At 35.7% G+C, this 24,601-nt stretch overlaps 1 protein-coding gene across 3 annotated transcripts in view; it reads right to left on the minus strand.

Annotated features, from left to right (window-relative positions):
- Positions 1-24,601, minus strand: part of mbt (serine/threonine-protein kinase PAK mbt) — a 125,555-nt gene that overhangs the window by 66,371 nt on the left and 34,583 nt on the right. The window contains exon 1 of one of the 3 annotated variants that reach the window (XM_090375714.1): positions 11,045-11,120. The exons of the other annotated variants lie outside the window; for them this stretch is intronic. Within the exon in view, the coding sequence (XP_090231840.1) occupies positions 11,045-11,085 (41 nt within the window). The 5' untranslated portion in view covers positions 11,086-11,120. Of the gene's footprint in view, positions 1-11,044; positions 11,121-24,601 lie in introns of those variants that run through there. 3 annotated transcript variants of the gene reach the window in all.

The raw sequence follows: 24,601 nt of genomic DNA on the forward strand, positions 1-24,601 counted from the left end.
ATTTACGTTTTAGAAAATGACTAATTGACAAAGGGAGGATATTACAACCACAATGATAGCAATTGAATCTGTAGTGTAGTGGAAAAAAGTTTCACAGTTGATTACTGCGAGATAAGATCGGTTGTTACCTGGGTGCAGTGGCATCTGATGGTTCGGAGACAATCAAATCTTCAAGCTGAAGATTTGATTGTCTCCTAAGAAAGGATTCGCAGACTGCGATACCGTGAAACCAGCAAATGATAAATGAATTTTGTGCATTTCTCCCATGAACAAAACTCGTGATTTCATTCGGGTTACTATTGAGCAAAAAATAAATAAACAAAGCTCTAACTTTCAATAATAATATTTTCATCTAAATGTCAAATAAAACAATGATGGAACCTTACAATTTTATAAAATAAAACCGTTGCACTGGAAAAAAAAAAAAGTTATCTTTCAAAGTTGCTGGTGACCCATTGTGTGGTCTGTCACAAATCCGTATGGTTTTTTTTTTTTTTGCTCCCCATTTAAATTGCGTATACCTGCCACTTAAACTGTCGCCAACTGCCTGTGTTACGCGTGCCACCGTTTAAGGAATACCTATCCAGAATGATCTCATTTAACTGAAATTTGTTTCAAAATCCAAAACAGCTTACCGTTTTTAGAAAACCACACAGAGACTAGTTACTAACCTTGAAACTGCTGCCTGACGGGTTGAATACCTTGGGAGGCCGTTATAACCTTGAAACTACTAAGTCTGTAAGTGAAATATTCTCCCAAAGCAACTGATTAATTACACGTGAGGCCAGTAACCTTCAGCACACTTAGACGTAAGAAAAAAGTTTGTCTAAAAAAGGGGTGAATGATGAGACAGCGAAGAAAGAGAAATTCGCTGATTACGCAGAAAACTATGCTTACCATGTCGCAGACGAAAAAAAAAAAAAAAAAAAGAGGGCGAGAGAGACTTGACTAATGAAGCAAAGAAAACGTCAAACGTCAGCAGACTGCTACAGATGGGGGTGGGGGAATAGAACTAGGTACATACACAAATAAATCAAGTCATGATCGTTCTGGATCCAAAATGATCTACTACCTTCGCAGACTACCTTTCTTTGAGGCAATGTTTTTTTTCAAAAATCAATTTAATTTATTCGGTATCTTCTGCTATACATATTCCATTTTGATTTCATTTAATTTTATTTATTTCAAAGGAGGAAAGATGCGGCCTTCATCTCTTTTTTTTTTTTTTTAGATGGGAAGAGGGAGACATTAGGAAAAGCAAAAAAGATCCAATCTTGGGTGGTGTTGGGGGGAGGAACAGCATATAAAAATTGTTCTGTTTACAGATAATGCAGAAGCTTGAACATTCTTCTGGTTCGCTCTCGGTTTTTGATGCCACAATATATTTGGTGGTTTAAACAGGACCAAATCCAACCTGCAATCGATAACCTAGAGGTATTATTCTTAAAAGGGGACGTATTTTAACCAAGTGGCAGTTTGATTTATGAGTGATTTAATTTCTCAAAGTTATCGAGTATCCATAAAACAAAAAACTTATAAAAGTTCCACCAAATGTCAGAAGAATTTGCAAGACAAAGATGTAAAGAGGAAGTCTAATAAAAGAGATTCGTTCGTCATAAGTTTACTACAGATTTTTTTTTCTTTCCAATTCAGGTAATAATTATTATTTTTTTAAGTTATAAGCCTATACCTTATTAAACGTCAAAACACTATCACTTGAAAGAGAGAGGAACCAGAGGGCATAAATCCAAAATTTTAAAGATTGTAACAGAAGGCTGGATTTCATGAGGTTTACTTTCGGACATTATGTGGAGATTATTATAATCAGGGGTGGGCCGAGGTATTGGCTCAAGGGGCTACAGCGCCCCTATGATCAAAATAAGGGAGCTATAGTCCCCCCCCCTTTTTTTATTGCCACGTGATGATTCAATATTAATGATTACCGGGATTTAAACTTGTTGTGACCCTATGCAATAACATGTATTGAGGCCCTTCACAGGTTCACTGTGACAATATTAAAAAAGAATTTTTAAGTTAGTACGAGACCCCTTGTAATATGAAGCCCTAAGCTGTAGCTTGTTTAGCTTATGTGCAAATCCGGCCCCGAATCCAAGTTCTCCACAATATAAAAATTTCCGAGGACACGTTAAAACTTACAATATCTCTATATCATTTACTCCTCTGATAGAATGAGAAATGTGATGAATAGCATCGATAGGATGAGTCTACAGGAATTAATGGAGGAATTTTAAAACCTTAGTTCTGATCTTGTTTATAAACAAAGGTTCTCGCAGCTTTAAATCTTTCATTGACGCCAGCGATAATTTACCATTTCACAAGTTTCCATCTACAAAGCAATGATTGATTAAGCTTAATTAGGAATAGCTGCTAAAATATTAATAACTTGCAACAGGTTATCTTTTTCAAAATGCATTTAGATTTGAGGGACAGGGAAGAATCGTGGTTAAGCTACTGATCCAACCACAATAAACAAAACAAGATCCACGATTTAGCTCTGAAACGTACAATGACACATATATAGAATAAATCTGCACTTCTCTGTGGCAGAAATAAGAAAACACTTTAAAAGTTCTAGCAATATAAACATATCCAGAGCTATCTTCAGGTCGCATTACGGAGAGTACAATGGCTGCGTGCGTAAGGCCGTGTGCACTGACCTAGAAAGCCGATTTAAAATAGGCCCAAGCTCATATCGGTATTTCGTTGGTCCCAATGTGACGGCATCAGCAAGAGCATCTACTCTCATTGTGCGTGCGTCTAAGCGCGACCTTGTACAAACCTCGTAATCGCACAAACCTACTTATGATAAAAACCAAACGATCTACTCCATTTGAAATATATATAAAAAAAAAGTGGGTAGAACTATCACACGCTAAGGTATGAAGACGAAACAGAACTGGGAGATGAAGCTGAAATCATTATTTTAATAGGTTACTTGTAGTTGGCAGCATAAATTTTAAAAAAAAATAAATAAAGAATAAACAAATAAAAAAAAGTGGCTAGAACTATCAGACGCTAAGGTATGAAGACAAAACAGAACTCGGAGACGAAGCTGAAATCATTATTTTAATAGATTACCTGTAGTTGGCAGCATTTTGCCAGGCAAAAAAAAAAAAAAAAAAAAAAAGATGAAATTATTTGACGATGACTTTTGTGTGCAAAAATATCCGCAAGGATTTGTACAATTACAAGGATGCCCAATTGTTTTTGATTGGGCCAAATTAAATAGTTTGATGTCGGGCTGCTAACTGTTATCCTGAAGGAACCAAAAATGGACAGGGGTACGTCGTATGATGCATTGGTATATCGGCTCCAACAAAACAGTTACAAATGAAGTTAAACTCCTCTGATCACGGTAATCGTACGGAGTATAAACCAAAATTATTCATAGATTTTAGACAGGGGCATCGAGAGTCAACACTAGCCCTGCTGACCCCTGCTTCTCGAATTCTAGAGCACAGAACAGCAGCAAACCAAAAAAAAGAACTTATCATTTATCCATTCGTAATGATTCCCACTCCAATGACACCAGAGAATCGCTATGGAAAGTCAACAGAAAAAGAAATCTTTATTCTCCTCCACAGCAGCTTAGCCAGCAAGCTACATCGCTACCTATACTCCTTTGGCGGAAAAATCTTGTCTATACATAGGTTTTTTTTTTCGTCAACTTTAGTGACGATAGGTTACTTCTTAGGTGCTTCCCTCAATTTCTGATTTGATAAGGGATACCAAAATTGAATCCAAAACGCTGTTATAAGATAACAAATTAGTTATATATATATCGGACATTCTCACAGTGGCGCATTCCCTCCTTTTAAGTTTCAATAAACTGGTTAATTAATTTCTTAACTTCGAGTATAATATTATTATTATTATTATTATTTATTTATTTATTATTATTTTTTTTTTTTCGGTTACTGAATCATTTCCTTCTGTAGGGATGTATTCTAGGAGACACAACGAACTCGTAAAATTTCTGGGGCCCGCGTGCTCAAGGTTGAAAATGTATTCTTTCTTGACAATGGGCATTAGATAACTTATATAGATTGATATTTGATATTTATTACTTAAAGCGGTCCCAGACAACCCCGCTGTCAGTTACACATAATTTAGCAGTACTCTTATATACTCCCTCTCCTGTTTGCCCAAGTATAGGGAGGGGAAAAACCTGCCATGACCAAAAAACATTGATACGAACAAATTGAAAAATAATCAAATTACATAAAAAATAAAATATACATATAATTAAATTTCAGACAAAGTCCAAACTTCATTGGAAAGATCTGCATCTGTTCAGTCTGTTGGAAAGCCAGCAGCGCCAGGAGCTGCCGAGAACAGAAATTCCAGCACAAGGAGCTGGAGTCGCAGTGGATATAGCAGACTCAAGCCTCCACGATTTCACAGAATTCTAGGTAATTCGGCATACACCATACCGCATTACAAATCCAACGCTTCCAGATGCAGAAGAGTCTTCCGCCTAAGAAATATTGCAGTTGCAAAGGCTTGGAAAGCCAAGTTCTCCTGTTTATCAACTAGAATTGTCTCGCAGGCTTCTGCCATAAGATTGAGATTACTAACCCGAGATACCAATTCAATTCGTAGATCGCAGTACTCCTCACATTGTGCATAATATGTTCCCATGATTCTCTTTCGCCAAAATGGCAACTAGATCTTTCATTAATTCATAAATCATGCAAGGTTTCACAGGGTGTTCATCTGGTTCCATGATCAATCCTGTACAGTGGGAAGTTCAGCTTATTGTGCCCTTTGGAGCTGTCCCTTAGAAAATGCTATAATGGAAGTTACCACACACAAAAATCTCCAATATTAAAGCAATCCAGCGTTGGTACCAATAATAGCATTTGTCTAAGACCATGCAGAAAGGAGTGACATTAAGATGCTTTCAGGATTATCTTGTCTTTTAATCTGTTTTTGCAGTCAGCAGGATTTAAACTATTTAGATAACGCAATGGTCTTAACTCTCACAGCATAACAAACTTGTTGTAGTAGTAGTAGTAGTGGCACATGATGCAAGAAAGCAAGTGTAGGAGCTTATGCAGCATCAGCCAAAAAAAAAAAAAAAAAAAAAAATCATCACACCATTCCCTCCAAATGCCTGTCCAGTTCCTCCTTAAATTTATTTAACCTATCAACTTCCACAACGACAGATGGAAGTTTGTTCCAGCAATTAACCACCCGCTGGCTAAAGGCAAATTTCCGCACATCTATTCTACATCTGTCCTTTCTTAATTTGAACTTATGTCCCCGTAGGTTCGTAATCTGAACAAGTGGAAGGATCCCATCAGAATTCAGCGTGCTCAACCCATTCAAGGCCTTATAGACCTCAATCAGATCACCGCGCAGGTGCCTAGTCTCCAGCCACTGCAATTTGCAGAACTTAAGCCTCTCTTGGTAAGAGAATCCCTTCATTCCCCTCACCAATCGTGTTGCTCTTCTCTGTACACGCTCAAGCAAATCTACATCCTTCCTAAAATGAGGCCTCCAGACCTGTACGCAGTACTCAAGGCGTGGCCTGACCATTGCCTTATACAGAGGGACAATCACCTCCTTTTCCCTGCTAGCAAAATTCCTATATATCATTGACAAAACCCCATGACCTGCCCTAGCAGCCTGTCTGCATTGCTCAGAAAACTTCATATCTGACTGCACAATTACTCCCAGGTCTTTTTCATTTTCTACCACCTTAAGTGTAGTACCACACAGTTGATACGTTTCTCTGGGGTTACTTCTACCCATATGCAGTACTTTGCATTTGTCAAGGTTGAACTTCAGTTGCCACTTCTTAGCCCATCTGCCCAAATTATCTAGATCCTGTTGCAGTAGCACACTGCCATTACTGTCATTAACAACCCTGCCAACCTTTGTGTCATCTGCAAACTTCGACATTAAGCCTGATATACCTTCATCAATATCATTGATAAATACACAAAACAACAGTGGACCCAACACTGAACCCTGTGGGACTCCACTAATAACATTAGTCCATGAAGAGCAGCACCCATTGATTACCACCCTCTGTCTTCTCCCACTTAACCATCCTTTTATCCATTGTAGCAACTTACCCTTAATACCATTCTGCTCCAATTTGTACAGTAGTCTTCCATGCGCAACAGTGTCAAAAGCTTTCCTGAAATCCAAGTATATGATATCAAAATTATTTTTCGCATCCAGTTCCTTTGTGACCACATCATAATAACCAATCAAATTTGTCAGACAAGACTTTCCCTTAACAAACCCATGCTGTGTTTGAATTATTGCTGCAGTCTTGTCTAGATGATCCTGCAATGCATCTTTAACCAGTGACTCCATTATTTTACCCGGAACAGAAGTTAAACTAACTGGTCTGTAATTACTCGTGTCACCCTTCGATCCACCTTTGTGAATTGGGGACACATTTGCACATCTCCAGTCCTGGGAACCTCCCCTGAGTCCAAGGATGCTCTCATAATTATGGCTAAGGGTTTGCTTAGTTGCTTTGCCGCCTCCTTTAAAATAACTGGATAGATCCCATCCACCCCAGGTGCCTTTCTTATGTTTAACTTCAACAATTTCTCCTCCGCTGTCATATTGTACAACTACTATATGACAGCAGGACCTTCATCAGATAGCAGGTGGTACGGGCAGACAAAACAGTTGTAAACAAAGTTGTTTTATGTGAGGTGCCATGCGGTATACGAAATCTGTTGAAAGTACAGTAGTACAATACCATCACAACTCGTTAAAGGCAAGTTTGTTCTGTTGCGAGGATTAAGACCATTACATTTTACATATGGTTTAAATCCCGATGGCCGCAAAAAAAAAAAAAAAAAAATTGAAGAGAAGTAAGTTCAGTTGTTTGGCTTAATGTTTAAAATCCTTTTTAAAATGTTTAATGTAAGGATATACCTTTCGACAATAAAGCACATTAATCCTCGATGGTGACGGATTTTAAAGAGTTTATTGTATATCTTTTACTCCAAACACCTCTTAACCGAACACCCGAAAAAATTGGAAAAAAGACTTTTTCCAATACAAGACAAAACTTTTTTAAGACTGTCTTAAACTTGAAGGTTTAAGACAAAAGTTTTTAAAAACTTTTTAAGACAAGGAAACTAAAAAGGTTGTATTTCTCATAATAAGTTGAATCAGTGGATCTGGAACCACATGACTGGAAATACGCATAGTTAATATTCATTACTAATAGTCTAATAATCATACGTTTCGCAAATATTTTTCTCTGCTTCTTCGGTGATCTTACATTTGAAATCTAGTCTATGTACATATATAGCTTACACAACATACGGACGACTGTACAGTCTTCCGGCCCTCAAACTCAAGCTCAGAGCACCTGTTTGATGGGGTAAAACGGCGATACGCCATGCGGATATACTACCAGCTACAACAGCAACTGTAGACAACTCTAAAGGAAGCATTAACATGCCATATTTCCGGACATGTTGCATAATCTCATGACATTCTTACCAAGACGCATTTTAGTCATCCGCGTCCGGAGAACACGCAGTGATGTATCATCACGAGATTGGACCCAGGTGCACTCTATTATACATGATAAAATCCCGCTATTATGTGTCTTGAATCTATTTTTGTTCACGATATTGGCTTCGAGTTTTGCATCTACAAAGATAAATCATATTCGAAGAAAAGTCTCAACCCGGGTTTAGTTTATGATATTAAACAGATTTAATGAGTCAATGTGGCTGTTTATTAATTAACCCCTCCCCCAACTATTGCTTGATTCTTCTGAGAGAAAAATTGAACGAACGAACACAAATGAAAGCTAAGTGTCACTAGGAATGAAGTTTACTGATATCAGAACCTTTTTATTATTTTGACTAAAATAATCTCTTATAACATTCGACAGGACATACTTATGTGACGTAAGCCCGACTGGTATCTACCATCTCTGTTCCTTTCCATTTCAAACAATTGTGGTTGAACAATGTACCGGGCAGCCCAGTTTATTGTTCAACTTCAGACTAAATATAAACTAACTTTATAGTGTATTTAGTCTAACTCACGACTACGACACCATTGTACTGTAAACTATCTTGAAAATGATTCTGATCCCACGTTCCTATAAGCTCTGCATGAAACAACGAAAGGAATTTTTAAAATTCAATACAGATGGCCGACCACCACAACTTTCACATGTCCCAAGAAGACAAGTGTAGTAATACCAAGTGTAGTAACTTGCCTGCTTTGCTTATTGGCGAATTCGACCTGCAGGCAACCTCTTAATATGCTTAATGTTTCTCACTCATAATGAGATGGGTCAAAAATAGTTAAGTACTTTGAAATTAAGTAAATTATGCTTCCATTACTGGCATAAAAAACCGTATAAACGCTTAATCATACCTTAATCTAATCTATCTTTGTTATGAAAGTTTTGGATCAAAACGTAGAGTTTACGTGGGACGATCAACTGCAGAAAAAATGAAATGGTGCCACATTGTTTAGTACCTACAGTCAAGCATAGTGGCGGTTCGATCATGATCTGGGGTTGCTTTTGTTTTTCTGCAGTGGATGACATCGTCAGAATTGGAGGAATTTTAAGAAAAGAAGACTATAAAAACATTCTTGAACATAACAAGTACAAAGATGGGCAACAAAATTGGTGAGGGGAACAAAGGGGTGTTCTTACCTGAGAGAAAAATTACCAAGAAAGGCTTAAATTCTGCAAATTGCAGCGCCTGGGGAGTAGGCACCTGCGAGGTGATTTGATTGAGGTGTACAAGGCCTTGAATGGGTTGAGCAAGCTGAATGCTGATGGGATTCTTCCTCTTCCTCAGATTAAGAACTTGAGGAGGCATATATTCAAATTGAGGAAAGACAATTGTAGAATAGATGTGCGTAAATTTGCCTTTAGCCAGCGGGTAGTTGATTGATGGAACAGACTTCCATCTTTTGTTGTGGAAGTCGATAGTTAAATAAATTTAAGGCCGACATCTGGAACGAACGGAGAGGTGATATCGGAGGGTTTTTTTTTTTTTTTTTTTGGCTGATGCTGCATAAGCTCGCATCGTATATCTCTACTAATGCTAATGATCTTTAAATGTTATGTAAATAAATGATTGCCTGAATCCGATTAATCTGGCAATGTGCTAATAGCTTATTTTAATTTTTCATTAAAATATATTGTGTCATAGAAGTATCATCACAGGATGCCATATATTAGTAATAAATCTGTTCATGCCATTTCAGCAAAACAACACACTGGAATTATAGACCAACAAGTGGCTCGTAATCCCTCTGGTGATATGGTAACACAACGATATTACCTAAATCCAGAAAAAGTTCGAGTAGACCACAGAAATTGAAGGAGAGAAACCGAAGGGCGCTCAAGAGAGTGGTACGTAGATCCCATTAGTCCTCATCGAATATCCAAGAATTCAAGGAAACTTGCGACCACAGGAAAGTTGTTGTGGAGTGACGAATCACTGTACACGGTTTTCCGATCTGATAGTCATGTTTAGACGACAGCACCACAGATATACACATATCTAAGTGGCACTAGTTTTAGTTTGGTGGATGCATGGAGAGCGCTATTTATTGTGAAGTTTGGCAAAGGTGCTGTCGCTGTCTGGGATCGTTTCTCGTGATTTTGGGTTGTACCACTGGTCTTCATTTTTCTAGTACACAAATGCAATTCTGGATAATTCCGCTCTTCCTAACACTATGACAGCAGCATTAAAACGGAACCTTTCTATGTCAACACGATAATGAACTATGGTATGCTGAAGAGCCTATATCTACCTGGTTTGAAGACATGGCAGTGCAAAAGCCCCACTGGATTGCCCAGACCTTATCCTCATCGAACACCTTTGGGATAAACTAGATCTACAGACCAAGCTAACACGCCCGCTGTCAATAAACTGAATTGGTTTGTGTTGAAGGAAGATTGGACCAAAATACCGCCTTTCTTTTACCAAAAATTGGTTTGGAGTCTACCGAAGTGAATACAGTGGGGATTTTTTTTTGTTCTTGGGTGAGTTCCCGTGGCTCACTTGAGATCTCACTCCAGAACTAAAGGCCAAAGGTGAACCGAATATTAACAGTGTATCAATAAAACATCTGATATTTTGTAAGTACGTAAGAGAAATAATTGCGTAGAAATATGATATTATAAGCAGATTAAGTTATTCCTACACGAGAGAAATTTTCCCTGAGCTGTTAGTAAAAATCTGCAACATTTTTCGTTCCCGGAAAATTTTGCAGATTTTGTGTGTGAAATCGGGTTAATAGTTGGAATTTTCGCAGTATATATAATTAAAAGTCAAATATTAATTGGCTGCAAATAATTCTCCACTTATATGCCCAGTTCCCTTTGTTTTTCTACATTGGTAATCAAATTTTATCATGAAATTCGATTAACAGGAAAATTTGTGAATGTCCTGCCTTCCGTGGAAGGTAACGCAATGAAAAATTTTGACCAACTGTCCAAGGATTTTTCCTTATATACGAAAAAAAGTTCAAAAGTTCTGTTCCTGATTCAGGGCATTAATCTTCCACTGGTGGTCAAGATTTCCGTGCACAATACGCGAAATTTAAATTTCTTCAAAAATGTGATATGGATTAATTTGAATAAACAAAGAATTCCTTGTTTATTACAATGCATTAGTGCGTCAAGTCCTGTGACTCCGTGAGCTTTATTTCATAATTCACTAGGACTCTCTCTCTCTCTCTGCTTATTTTGGAATCTAGAACACGTCGCAGAATTTGTTGTTTATTTATTATTTCATTCTATTTTTATTTATTCTTCATAACAAATAACCTGAATGCCAGGATCTCATTAGGAAATGAACTGATTAACCCTGTTATTCACAACCCACAACCGCACACAGAAATTCCTGTCCAACTGCGGCACCTGAACATTATTCGAAATACGGCCAAGCATTCGTTAGCTACAACTAAATTGCGTAACCACAACGCGTTGCTAAACTATCCAACCGATCACTAACGTCCCTGAACTAGCAAAGATAGCTAAAGCATTCACTATACTCACGTGCACGAATTTCGTGATAAGACCTCATTAAAATCCAACATTTTAGCAAAGCGTGTTCACACACCAAAGACTTTCCCCTCTAGTAGAAAAATTCCCGAGAAGACCTCGACAAGTCGAAAAGCCACGTGTGACTGTAAGCGCACGTGTCCGTAGAGTTGACGCTCAGAAAGTGGCCAAAAGAAAAGGAAAAAATTTAAGGGCAGCAATCGGCCACATTGTTTACATACCAGAGTACCAGGCCGCAACTGGAACGGAGAACAGGAGGGTGTCAAGTCGTAACGAAAATAAATCTGTGCTGTGAGCACGCTGATAAATATGGTTCCTATTACATCACCAACAAACCACTTCAATATGACTAACATAGTTAAAATTCTGGGAATTCCAGGGGAAATAAATATTAGAAGTTACACGGTTATTAGGAATGTCCCAAGAGTTCTCTCTGAAAACAAAATGCCAATTTAAAAAATAATAATGAGCTAGGATATGAAACCCTTAATACGGAGCTTCAGAATTTGAAATAATTATCAACAGAAATATACTTTTAGTAATGCTAGAATTTAGAATGTAAACTCCAATCTTACTGTGTGGAGTATTACATTCTAAATTCTCCAATCTCGATTACGTAATGAAAATAAATCTGTGCTGTGAGCACGCTGATACATATGGTTCCTATTACATCACTAACAAACCACTTCATAGTTAAAATTCTAGGAATTCCAGTGAAAATAAATATTAGAAGCTAAATGGTTATTGGGAATGACCGAAGAGTTCTCCGTGAAAACAAAATGCAAATTTAAAAACAAATATAAAGAACTAGGATATGATTTTGATCGAAACTCTTAAGTGGAACTTCAGAATTTGAAATAATTCTCAACAGAGGTAGTTTTAGTAAAATTAGGATTTAGAATATAATACTCCAATTTCATTAAATCCTTCCCCAACTATATTAATCCTCAATATTATGAAATCTTCGCCTGTTTTGATAATTGAGTTTAAAATTACTTTTCTTACTATAAGAGGATTATTATATTGTTATTATTAATACCGAGGATTATTCCAAATAATCAATTAAATTGAAAAATACACCTAAAATTTATTTAATTTAATATTTTTATTTAAACCACTTATTTTTAAATTTTTTTCAATTAACTTATACTGGAATGACAAAATGCGCATTGAAGTTGACGAGAAAAAATAAATAAATAAAATAACTGCATAAATGTAAATTTATGCACCGATTTTATTTATTTATTCATTATCCCACAACTATATTTATTTATTTATTACCACCCAACTAACCATAAAAATCTGGGCATAAACATAAATTTTGAGAACATAAGTTAACCAAATATTCTGATTACTCAAAAACAATTTTAAAATACATAAAACTCATGAAAAGTTTACCTGTACTGCTGAAATTAGCTAAAAAAAAAACAACAACAAATTATTGCTACAAAGAAATGCTAAACGCCACGTAAACTGTCTATCCACGTTCCTTGCTTTGTTTCCCAAATAATGGATTATTGAACGAAAAATTAAAAGTTCAAATGATAAATACGCATGCGTTAATCTCGCAACAGTGGTATTCCTTGAACAGGCTCGGGATTAAATTCTTAGAACTGATGGAAGTCTCGAAGTTGGGGGGAGATATTTTGCCAAAAGAGTATCCATCTTCTGGTGGTGTTAAAATTAAAAATTTACAGGAGTTATTTTATTTTATCAATTAAATTTACATATATAAAAAAGAATTACGTAAATACTACAAAAGTAGCAATAATAAAATTAAATGAATTATTTGGAATTCGAAAATAATAACGCATACTCCACGCAAATAGCAACAAACAGTGGAATTTGTAGATAATTAACGCCTCAAAAATTAAAACTATTTCAGCTTAAAAAAAAAAAAAAAAAAAAGATTTCAATTCTTTGTTCCCTACAAAACATTTATCCTCAACAGTTGATTACAAAATTAAAGCAACCATCCAATCCATTTTCGCGTTAACATTTCTATCAAAATGGCGCATTGATAGTAGACTATTTATTGTATTTAGATAACACCAAAACAAATGCCCCAGGTGGAAAAATTTAAGTAGGAATAAAATTACTACCAAAGGGATGAAGGTGGAGTATCAACATTGAAATTAAGTTTCCAATTACTGTTGAAATTTGTACATGCTAAATCATAGTAGTTATTTTTTTAATTGTATTATTAAAAATAATAAAATTGTATTATTTGAAACCGTTGGTTACAAACAATAATAATAGTTTAAAAAGCGAAAGGAAAAGCAATTAAATTATGCAATCTGTTTTAGATTCCAGAAAGTGTTGTTATTTTCTGTTATCAGGGCCGGAATTAGGAATAACGAAGTAAGCATTGGGAACTTGCTATCCGAGGAATGCTTCCCGTTTGTGTTTGTAAAGATGAAAATTTATAATTACACATTTTGGGATTTTTCGCATGCTTTTTGGTCACGTAATGTCCAAATCCGCCGCTGACTGTAATACAATGAAAACTGCATTTTTACAATTGATACGTGGCTGTAAATAAAATTTAGAATTATTTTACAATGACCTATGTATCAGTAACTAACAGACTTTTAATGTTTCATAAATTGCCCATTTTCTTTGTTATATGCATTCCAAATGGTCCTTGTACCTTCATTTACCAGAAGCAAGCTATCAATCGCGTTAGGGTTCCTACAATTAAGGTTGCGCCGGATCAGAAACGACCCCAAAATTCAAACGCTTTATAATTATTGTTTATGAACGTAATAACTTGCTTTTGCAATACCATAGTGACCAGATTATTTATTTTAACAAGTTTATCCTGATAAAATAGAAAGAACGTGTTCTTTTTTTTCCCCCCAAAGATAAAAATACTTAATTCTACAAGTGACTGACAATAATATTATGATATGAAATTGCAAGAGCACAACACGTGACAAAAAAAAAAAATTGACTTGATTAATGAAATAATATAATAAGGAAAAGGATAAAGATTAAATTTATCTATTAATAAGTTATATTTAATCCGCAATAAGCGCTTAAAATTTAGCAGTATCATCGGCCATTACGCTAATATAATCATAATAATTCAGTACAACGTAATTCAGTAGTAGTAGTAGTAGTAACAACAACCAGTTTGAGAATATAAAATTTTATATTTATAGAGAATATGAGGCCAAGAAAAAAATAAGTTACAAAAAATATATTCAAAAACGGTGGTAATTTGTGGTCGTTTTTCATCCGAAACGACCTTAAGTGTTATTACCCTGATGCCACCCATAAAATGAAACAAGAGCTTGCTTCAAATGGAAGGAAGATAACATTGTAACTTTCTTTCCTGAAGCCTTATTTACCTAAAAGAGCCACACCACAGGATTCAAAGTCTTCGCCAATGAATTCTAATTATTCCTGCTGAGTACGAAACGAGTCTGTCTCGTCTGTTTACAGGTAGATGGGTGGTTTGGGCCAATGCGGTGCGTGGGTTATAAAATATCGTGGAACATTTGGGCGAAAGGGGTGGGGCAGGCCGTTTGAGTGCTTGAATTAGGGACAGTTGCCACCACCCCGATTACGGTAGCGAAACATTTCCAGCCGCATATGCAAGTTGACTCCAAAATAAATATACAGTACAGTATTTAAAAATAAAACTGAACTTAAATTCGTGGACATCGATGCATTTTGAAACGTAAATATGAATTTTTTTAACACCACCATTGTATAAAACGAGAGGTTCACTACGATGTGCAATAAAATGAAAATTTACGATGTTATAATAAAACGGAACATAATCCAGTTTGAAATGAATTGTTTCGTTTGGTGAGGTGCAAAATATTCCAAAAGTGGCCAGACATTGAACCATCAGTATAAATCTTAGAAAAGTGGAAATAGTTTTGTGTAAGAACAAGATGCAGTTGTTGAACGTTAATATCTGCTATAGTACTTTTTACCACATTGTTCAAAGTAATCATCACAAGAAGTGAAAGTAATGGGGGATCTGAACCTCTTAAATCTCTGATGATATTACGGTGGATTTTTTTAAATATTCAATATTACTGCAAAAAATTAAATATTTATTATAAATATTAAACATTATATTGCATATACTGAACGAAATTAATGAGGGAAAAAAAGCCATTCAATCTTTTATGCAATACTATTTCATTTAGTAGACAGTTTAAACTCTACTGATCACAAAAGAGAGAGAGACGAGGCAGTTCCATTTGTCATTATTTTGGAAAGCATCATACCTTGTTGGAGCCTCCGTAGCCAGGTGGGCAGGAGCAGCAGTGCGTAGCACACGCTTCTTGATTAGACCGGGGTTCGAGCCCGTGACCACCAAATACAGAGGATGCGGAAAGGTCAGGGAATGACCACCGCATATCCCCGGAACAATATGGACTTAGTTGCTAATGCTCCTAAATAACAACAACAACATACCTTGTTATCGCCCTTATACAACGGTTAGCTAAAAATGTCAAGTATAAGTTGCCCCGCTAAAAAAGAAAAACGCTATCAACAAGTTTCCACTCTAAATGTTACAAGGAGGGGAAGAGGGCAGTGTGGCATTAAATGATTAGGTTCAGAGGGCGTTCTACACAGCAAGCGGGTCATATTTACAAGTAACCATTTAAACGGCATGACAGGAAGTGCGCTCATTGGACTGATTAACTGTAATCAGACAGTGTGAATTTTCATTCTATACAGTTGGCTAGACAGAGTCGTTATATTACAAACAGGTCTTATTATAATCTTCTAAATTATAAACAACTCACAATCAGATTGACATTCTGTACGCGTTTATCTTAGAAGGCATGGGTATCGTTGTAATCACCTCCAAAGCAGTTGTGTACGGCGCACCATCTACTTCTAAGCTCGTTAAAATAATCGAAAAGACAGATTCAATTTATAGCATCTGATATATGGGAAGCCTTCTTTGCCATCTTTTTTTTTTTTTTTTTTTTAAAACACTCAATAGGCTTTAATGTTTTTACATTAAACACAGCCTTTCGCCAAAGATCTCGCGATGCTGGGTCGCAGAAAGATGGCGGGAAGGACTGAAATTTCTGTTATGTGATATACTAGGGACACGATGCCTAATCGTATTTAGAATCAGACTTGAAAGAAATGACAGAAAAAATAAAGACTACTTTTGTTTGTATCAAAGTTAATTTGCCAGTCAAGGACAGTGCTAGCCTGAATGGTTTACTGGCGAGCTTTCTTAGGGTACCCATGACACGTAAGGAAGCTTCTCGACACACAATCGGCATCCGGGGTAGTGTCGGTGTCATGCATCGAAGAAAATACATTTCAATAGAAAAGTTGTTTCATAAGTCCCAAAGTCCCTTTACCCCTCAGAACAAACGAAACAAAAATGTGATTAAAAAAAAAAAAAAGAACTAAATCATCTGTTATGTTTTTAATCATTACAACACACACATGACTCCACTTATTTCTTTACAGAGAATGACGTGGTACCAGGTTAGATGATAAGCACGGGTTTTGGTACCCTTGCAGAAGACACTTACAAACAGCCTCTTCCAGCTGCTGCGCTTTTTTGAAGACTGAACATGCTCTTTAATAAATCCCCCAAAAGCAGTGTCACGGGGTGGAAATAGCAGCTGGCAGGCCATCTGGTTCTCTCCCACTCCAAATGCCTGAAGAAACCACATCTACATACTGCTAATGTAAAAAGAGATTGGGTGGGTGGGGGGGGACTTCAATTTCCGTTCAAAAGGTGTAAAAAGACCGATGGATTTTTGGTAAAACTTTTGAAATTAAATTATATTATTGACAGTCATATACCTCAAATTGGTAGATTAAGATTATTGTTGAGCGCGTTAGCATATATATATATATATATATATATACTGTATATATATATATATATATATAAGCGCCTATTGTCTTCATTATGTCCGTCCGCACGTAACAATGGATTTTCATGAAATTTTATATTTGGTTATAGAAAGATTTCTGTAGCCACAACACATTTCATTAAAATCAGATGAATAGAAATGAGGTAATTATTTTTTTTCCCCACCCGAATTGTATGAAAAAAAATGCATAAATTAAATGTGGTGTCGTTCGTGAAGAGATACATATATACAAAGAAAAAAAAAAAAAAAAAAAGACTTAAAAAGTGAGTATACGGAGGAGAGTAATGAATATTATACAGTAATTAAAATAAACGGCTAAGAATTTAAAACTATAGAGTTTTATTAAGTGTTCTATAAAGTAATAATCTTAGTAATTAATTGATAAGAAGATAATTATATTTACTTTTCCCTTCGATTAGACATTAATAAGAAAAAAAGAGTTCAATCGATATATTTTCAGTGTGTTTCGTTGGTCTCTAGAAGGCTTTTAAGATCAGTCTATACTTCTCCTCCCACAGAAATACTTAATTTATATAAATAGATATTTTGTGCGTACTCTAGAACGTAAAATCAGATCGAAGCCAGATTTACGACCTATGATCCGTTGGTCCTTGGAAAAATTTCAGCCCCGGTTACGATTTCACAGCCCTCGTTTGTTCCCCCCCCCCCCATAAAAATCGGCATAAATGAAAGTACGTTTCGCATTAATCGACAAGAAAAATGGGGATCACTACCACATTTTCAACATATAATCTGTTAGCCCCTAGGATGGTTCTAAGTTCAACTGCGATTTCATAGAATTCCCTCCCTTACAGAAACATTACTATAAATTTAGAACAGGGTGTGATCATGTTCAGAATAATCTATTATACCTGAATTTACAAAACTCTTCTTTCAACGAGTTCAACTCACACACAGTTGATTTCCTTGCTTAGCACTCGATGAATCCTTGACTGCCATCACCTTTCCTGAAGATGTAAAAAAAAAAACCGAATTTGTGCAGCGCAACTGTTGATGAGTCGGAATGATTTCTCCTTCTGACGACTACGAACCGCATTCATCATTTTTAACTCCGAAACAAAGGGCCATTCAAAACAATGAAAGTATTAATTGTTCTCTGAGAAAATAAGGATGTAAAGATCTTATGGAAGGGTGGTACTGTCATTGCACTGGTTCCGAAAAATCGGAACCAGTACAATGCGATTCTTACCAATCATTTTTCCCAGTTTATGTGCAACTATAATGGAATTTTATCACATTCATATTCTCCTAATTTCGCCTCTTCACATTCTTCCTCCTTTGAAGTATTTTCGGCGTGACAAGCATTTTCCTGTTGATGACGCAGTGATTTCTAATATCAAGTCTCATGATGGTTTCAAGGGGGGTGTTCTGCAATGATGGCCTTGGGAAGCCTATCTATTGGCAGCAGAAATGTCTCTCTCTCGCTGGTGGCGTTATTCGATGCTGCGCCCTTAAAAAGTAGCAGGGAATTCTTTGCTTACGTTGACACCATAACGAAAGGAATGAAAAACATTGATCAGACCGATACGAATGGCAAATGTATTGATGATCTTATACACATCAATGATAAAAATAAATGTTTTGCATCTACATTCACGCATGAAATTTTTAGAGCTGAAAATATCAGCAGTCCATCTAATACTGATTTAGGAGTTAAGTAATTATAACTCAAAGGAAGCAGCAAAAGAGGTAATCAAACCAGCAGCTATAATAACGAAAACATCTTTGGATTCAGAAGAAAATTTCTGGCAGAGTTGAGAATTAATCGTGTAGAGTGCATACAGGTTAAGAAATTTCATTTGAGAAAGGATATTGATCTGTTGAAAAGAATAAAGAGGCACAAAAGGAGGGGGGGTATCCAGAAAGACTCAAATTCTGTAAACTGCACAGTCTGGAAACTAGAAATATGTATGGAAACCTCACTGACGTGTTGAACGCTCTAAAAGGGTTAAGTAAATACTGAAAGTATCTCTCTCTGGAATACATAAATTTAAAATGAAAGGAAAGACGATTGCAGAATAAATGTACGGAATTTGTTTTTCAAATTAATCACTCTTTTTATCGCGTGGATAACGCAAAATTAGTTTATTAATTAAGTGCTTCGACCTAATTCCTAAACTTACGCAAAACTTTTTTGGATGGGGAGGAGGAATTCCTTGTGGTGTGTTGGGGACATTTTGCATTCACTGCCCGTCTTTTCTTTTCACACCGAATATATGTTATAAGCACCTCAGACTCGGTTCTTTTAATTTTGTTTGGCAAAAGAATTCTTTCGTAAACCACATTTTACCACAGTGTTTCAGTATCTTAAAAACTGTATTATATAGCCTATATCAGAAATTTTGGGTTATATTTTCTATTATGGTTAATATGTAACATATACGCATTAGCTAAATAAATAGAGGATGCTTTTTTATGTTGTTTTTTGTTATCAGTTTACTAAATACATAATGAAATACATGTTATATTTCAATTGTTTTAGTACTATGCTTATTTCCAGGAGGAAATAAGCATAGTACAAGTTATTTAATTGATAAAATGATAATTATTTACTTTTACTTAGTCACAGAAAAAATAAGTTAATTTAAGAAATAAATATCGAAGGGTTTTTATGTCTTAAATTAACTTCATTTTTCGAAGTATGAAATGTAGCACACTGAGTACATTACCAAACTTGTTATATCTAGATCTACTTCTATACTCCAATACCACGCCCTTACCGTTCATGAGAACGTTAGATATCCCACTGAATGCATTTTCAAGGTCTACAAAGGCCTAGTCTATTGTTTTACAGATATTTTTCTTGCTTGTTTCGTAATATATGCAAGTACTTGCAACAGTCCTCCTTTCTTTTCATAAACCTAAACTGAATACAGGTACAGTCAATCTGGGTCAGCTTCTAACATTACCGTATTATTAAACCCTTTCGTCACCTTACTTCAATCACACGATATTATCTTCTTCCCAAAGGGAACTATTTCTTTATCTTCGATAAGTTATTCATAGTCATTTTATTAAATGAGGTTTGAAAACAAAATAAATTTTGTGAATGCAAAATACTCAAAATTAGCATGGCCATATAAATATACATTTCTTCCTTTTAAGCCCATTATGTTCAATTATATAGGGGCTGTGCAAACAGAAATGTGAAATTAATTAAATCACCGTATTTTCAGGATGAAAATACTAAAAATTAAGGTAAAAGTCACTCAATCTTCGCCCAACAAACTCAGCCAAGAATTGAGGGGAAACAAAAAGAAATCGAACCTGGGCTTATGCCATTTAGTGTAAAACCCGCCACTAGTCAGAGGTCGACTGTTAATTTCAAGGTCAGTGTGTTCTCAGACAAGATGTACAAGATTCATATCGGAAGCCTACATGGTCCATGGGAAAAACTGAAACTATTTTCTGCCTCGACATGGGTGTCCTTTTGACGTGCACCGTCTTCTTACAGCCAGTACCTGTTAAATTCCAGACGGTCCCGTTGAGATAAGGTATCTGGTGGGGTTCAGCCACCCGTCCATGAGAATCGGTTCACTTCAGCCACTGTGCCATACAGTAACCAATACATAGTGACGACTCAAGCTACTAGCAAATCAGACGATAGCATAGGGCGCTGTTCTTAGAAGGGCGTTATTTTGTTTTAATGAGATGTTAATTAATTTCTCGGTATTTCACAAATTTTGGTCTTGGCCATCTCGAGAATAAACGTAAATTTTATCTATTTATTTACTTAAAAATATAAAGCGACTCAAAACATAAGTATCAAAATTAAAATATCACAACTAAATAAAAATTTGAATTCTCGGAGTGTTATGCATTACTGCAACCATGTAGGTAACTGCGGCGACTAGAGAGGCAGAGATGGAAATACTGTCCTATATTTTCAACTCCAGCTGTTCTGTAGCACGTATCAAGTTACTGCGCTTCTAACTTATATCACATTACTAAACACATTTCCCCTCCTGTTCCAATATACCCGTACAAATCTCCTGATCAAGCATTAATTTTCTTTTCACTGAATTTTTCTTGTATATCATGCATATTCCACCTTTTTTGCAACTGAAAACATCCAGTTGCAAAAACTGTTCCATTGAATTATCTGCACTCTTAACTATATGATTATTAATTTTAATGCACTTGTTTTCACATGTTTGTTTGTTCGCATATAATAAACTCACTTCCTTAAGTCTCTCTTAGAAGGATTTGTCCAGCCATTCTAAATTTCATTGAAATCAGCCGACAGAAATCGGTCAATTTTTATTTCTTTGTCCGTTAGTCTGTTTGCATGTAATAAATCAACTCCGAGTGGGTGGATTTTCGTCAAATTGTATATTCGCACGTTTAGATCAATTTATCGAGCCTTCCCAAGTTTCATTGAATTAGGATCAACAGAAAATCTGGAAATTATTCCCCCCCCCCATATCACACACACGCTATCCATATGTGGAATGCGTAGAAATGAGATGCTTTCAGTTTATACACAAAAGTAGTTTAATTTTGCTCTTGAACTACAATTTTTTTGCAAGTTATTGTTATACTGTATATATTTTAATATTGTGATTATTTGTGTTTTATACAAGTAAAACTCAAATATTTAGCTGTTGGAAACAGTTATTTTTGATACACAAGTTTATTCCAAAGATCCCATTGTTTACAGCATGGATTCCAATATTAAAAATTTTTATTGGCGTGGCACTCTTGGGGGGATAACACAATAAGCAAAAATAGAACTGCTGGAATGCGAGTTCGAAGAAATCTTTCGAATTAAGGTCTCTTGTATTTGTTTGGGAAAGTTTGTTTATACCGATGCCTCACAATGTCCTTATAAAGAAACTTTCACAACAGACAAAGAGGTATTAATGCAGTAGCACGCAAACAGTGATCCGCGTATGCTAGGGATCTCTAGACAAGTCCAAGGCGTTCATTACGTACTCCACAAATGAGTTACAGCAAAAAAAAAAAAAAAAAAAAAATATATATATATATATATATACACAAAGCTCTTTATTAAAAACAACTACGAATGGTGAAATATAAAATAAAATAAATAAATTTTCTATTTACACTCCGGGACGACCACACAGTCAAAGGACAGAGAATGTAATAAACAGCACCGTATTCAGCAGTCACAGGCTTGAGCCCGTGACTGCTAAATCTCACTCAAGGCACGTTTACTTATACACCCTCTTGCATGACTACTCGGCTAAGACAATGCAAACAAAATTTTCGAGGTTATGTAGATCAGTTCACGGTACACCTGGGGCAACGCTAAATCAACTGGGACACACTTTAGCTCTATCGTAAAAACTGCCTTATATCTGTCCGGGACACACTCAGAACATTCAAATATTTTAACCGCGAGGCCGCACTTCAGTTATTGCCATCACCTGCACAATCATGCCTGTCTAATATCTTCTAAAGGTGCAGTTCATACTTTTACAATAAGAATTTGGGCAGACCGCTTTAGAATATGTTTATGTACATAAACATATTCTACAACTAAATATAAGAAAAAAGTTCCTATAAACATATGTCTCGAAAGTTTATTTCTAAGATATTACGAGGGGCCGTCAATAAGGATTCACCCTCACCACAAAAGAAACATTTAAGTTAGGGATTTGATTTTATATATAAGTTTCATAAATTAATGTATATTTATTTATTTTCTAGATCCATCAGTTACTGAATTAGAACCACGAATACAGCAAAAGGTGAACATGGTGGAAAAAGTTGAGGGCCTCAACCTTCTCCAGTTCGTCATTTGAAAAGCAAAGAAACAAAACAAATTCATGAGATAAAATGTGTATGTGGGGAGGATTGACCATCACATGCAATTTTTAAAAATTTAAAAAGACAATTCAAGTGAGGGAAAAGCAGTGTACATGATGATCCAAGAGAGGGAAGACCCATCTCAGCCACAGATCCTGCCATTGTGACTGAAGTGGTACAGTTAGTCCTTGAAGGCAGACTATAAATTTTATAGCAATTAAGAGAACATTAGCCATGGTCTGTCTACACCATAATGTGCATGAGTTCCTGCACATGTCTGAGGTGAGAGGTCGATGGATTCCAAGAATGTTGACACCTCCTCAAAGTGTTCTACACAATTGTTGGAGCTTCCTAGAGAGAGAACGTTAATTTTTGACCAAATTATGACGTTAGATGAAAGCTATGTGCATTACTGTGACCCAGAAACAAAACAGATGAGCAAACAATGGAACATTCATCTTCATCAATCCCCAAAGAAACCAAGGTTCAACTGTCTGCCAACAAGGTCATGTCATCAGTCTTTTGGAACTCTAAGGGTATCATACTTATAGATTACTCCCCAAAATGCAACGGCATCACTGGAGGAGTACTAAAGAAACCTGGGAAAGTTAAAGGCCTCAGGGAAGCCCGATTTTCTGCTCAAAGTAAGGTGTTCTATTCAATAGACCTGAAAGAGCTTATTCCCAGATGGGAAAAATATGTAACTCTAGACGTAGCTGTAATTATACATAGTATAATTGAGTATTACAGCTCTGATTCATACTATCTAATAGAGAAGGATGAAATTTCCAACCAAGTTTTAAATCCCTAACTCGAATATTTCTAGGTGAGGATAAATATTTATTGACTACCACCATAAACAATGTTTCTCTTCTGACAATAAGCACCCTGGCTTTACTTTTTTTTTTTTTTAACCAAATTGCATAATTTAAAATTTTAACTAGAATATTTATGATGATATTTCAGTATGATTATTTTAATATTGCTATATCGGTAATCCTGAATTTTTGCCGAATTTGCACATAAACTCCTTGTAAATGCTAATTTATGTTATAATAAGCTCAAATCTAATAATGAAAAATAACCCGTCTAATATACAGTCCCTTTACTTAATAATTTCACTTGTGGCATTTTTCTTAAAATAAATACTTCGTTAGCTGTAATTTATTTAATACATCAAGTACACAGTAGCCGAAGTGGATCACGATTCTCAAAAACCGGATTATTGTTGTTAGCCATATGGTGCACGGAAGCCTGAGGCTTCAAAAAAAAAAAAGGCTCTTGCACCAGCAAAAACAAATTTTTTTTACCCTGGAGGAGGGGGGGGGGGAAGAAGTAGACGGCAATCACCAAAAAAGAGAAGAATGATGATATCCAGCTCAGGACCCCGAGTGTGCCAAACCCTGGATTTCCAGTGCAATTCGACAAATCCAGTAATTAGTAAAATAATTACACGACATAGTAAAATAAAACAATTTATTAAGACTTTTTTTAATCTCTTGTATAGCTATTGCTATTATAGCGTATTGTTTGAATATACCAAATTCCCTTCAAATTTGCTTAAGAGATAATTCAAGAAATTACACACCATATGGCGTAAACTTACAATTACACTTCTACATAATTCTCACAAGAAACTTATAAAACACTTTATATAGATCTCACAATCGAATTTATTTCTCGTTGAAAATTTTAACCCATTCAGATACGAAATCTAATTATAGGTGTATGCTACAACACAATTTGTAAAGAGGGGATCATGTTAGGTGATCACCAGGGCCATCTTTTGATGTTCATAGGTCCTAGGTACTCTTCATTCCGAGGCTTCACTATATTATAGCAAATCTATTAAAATGCTCTTGCGTTAAATCTACCATTTTAT

Source organism: Mastigoproctus giganteus, chromosome 6, assembly GCF_048544385.1.
Source record: "Mastigoproctus giganteus isolate SK-2022 chromosome 6, ASM4854438v1, whole genome shotgun sequence".
Lineage (NCBI taxonomy): Eukaryota > Metazoa > Arthropoda > Arachnida > Uropygi > Thelyphonidae > Mastigoproctus > Mastigoproctus giganteus.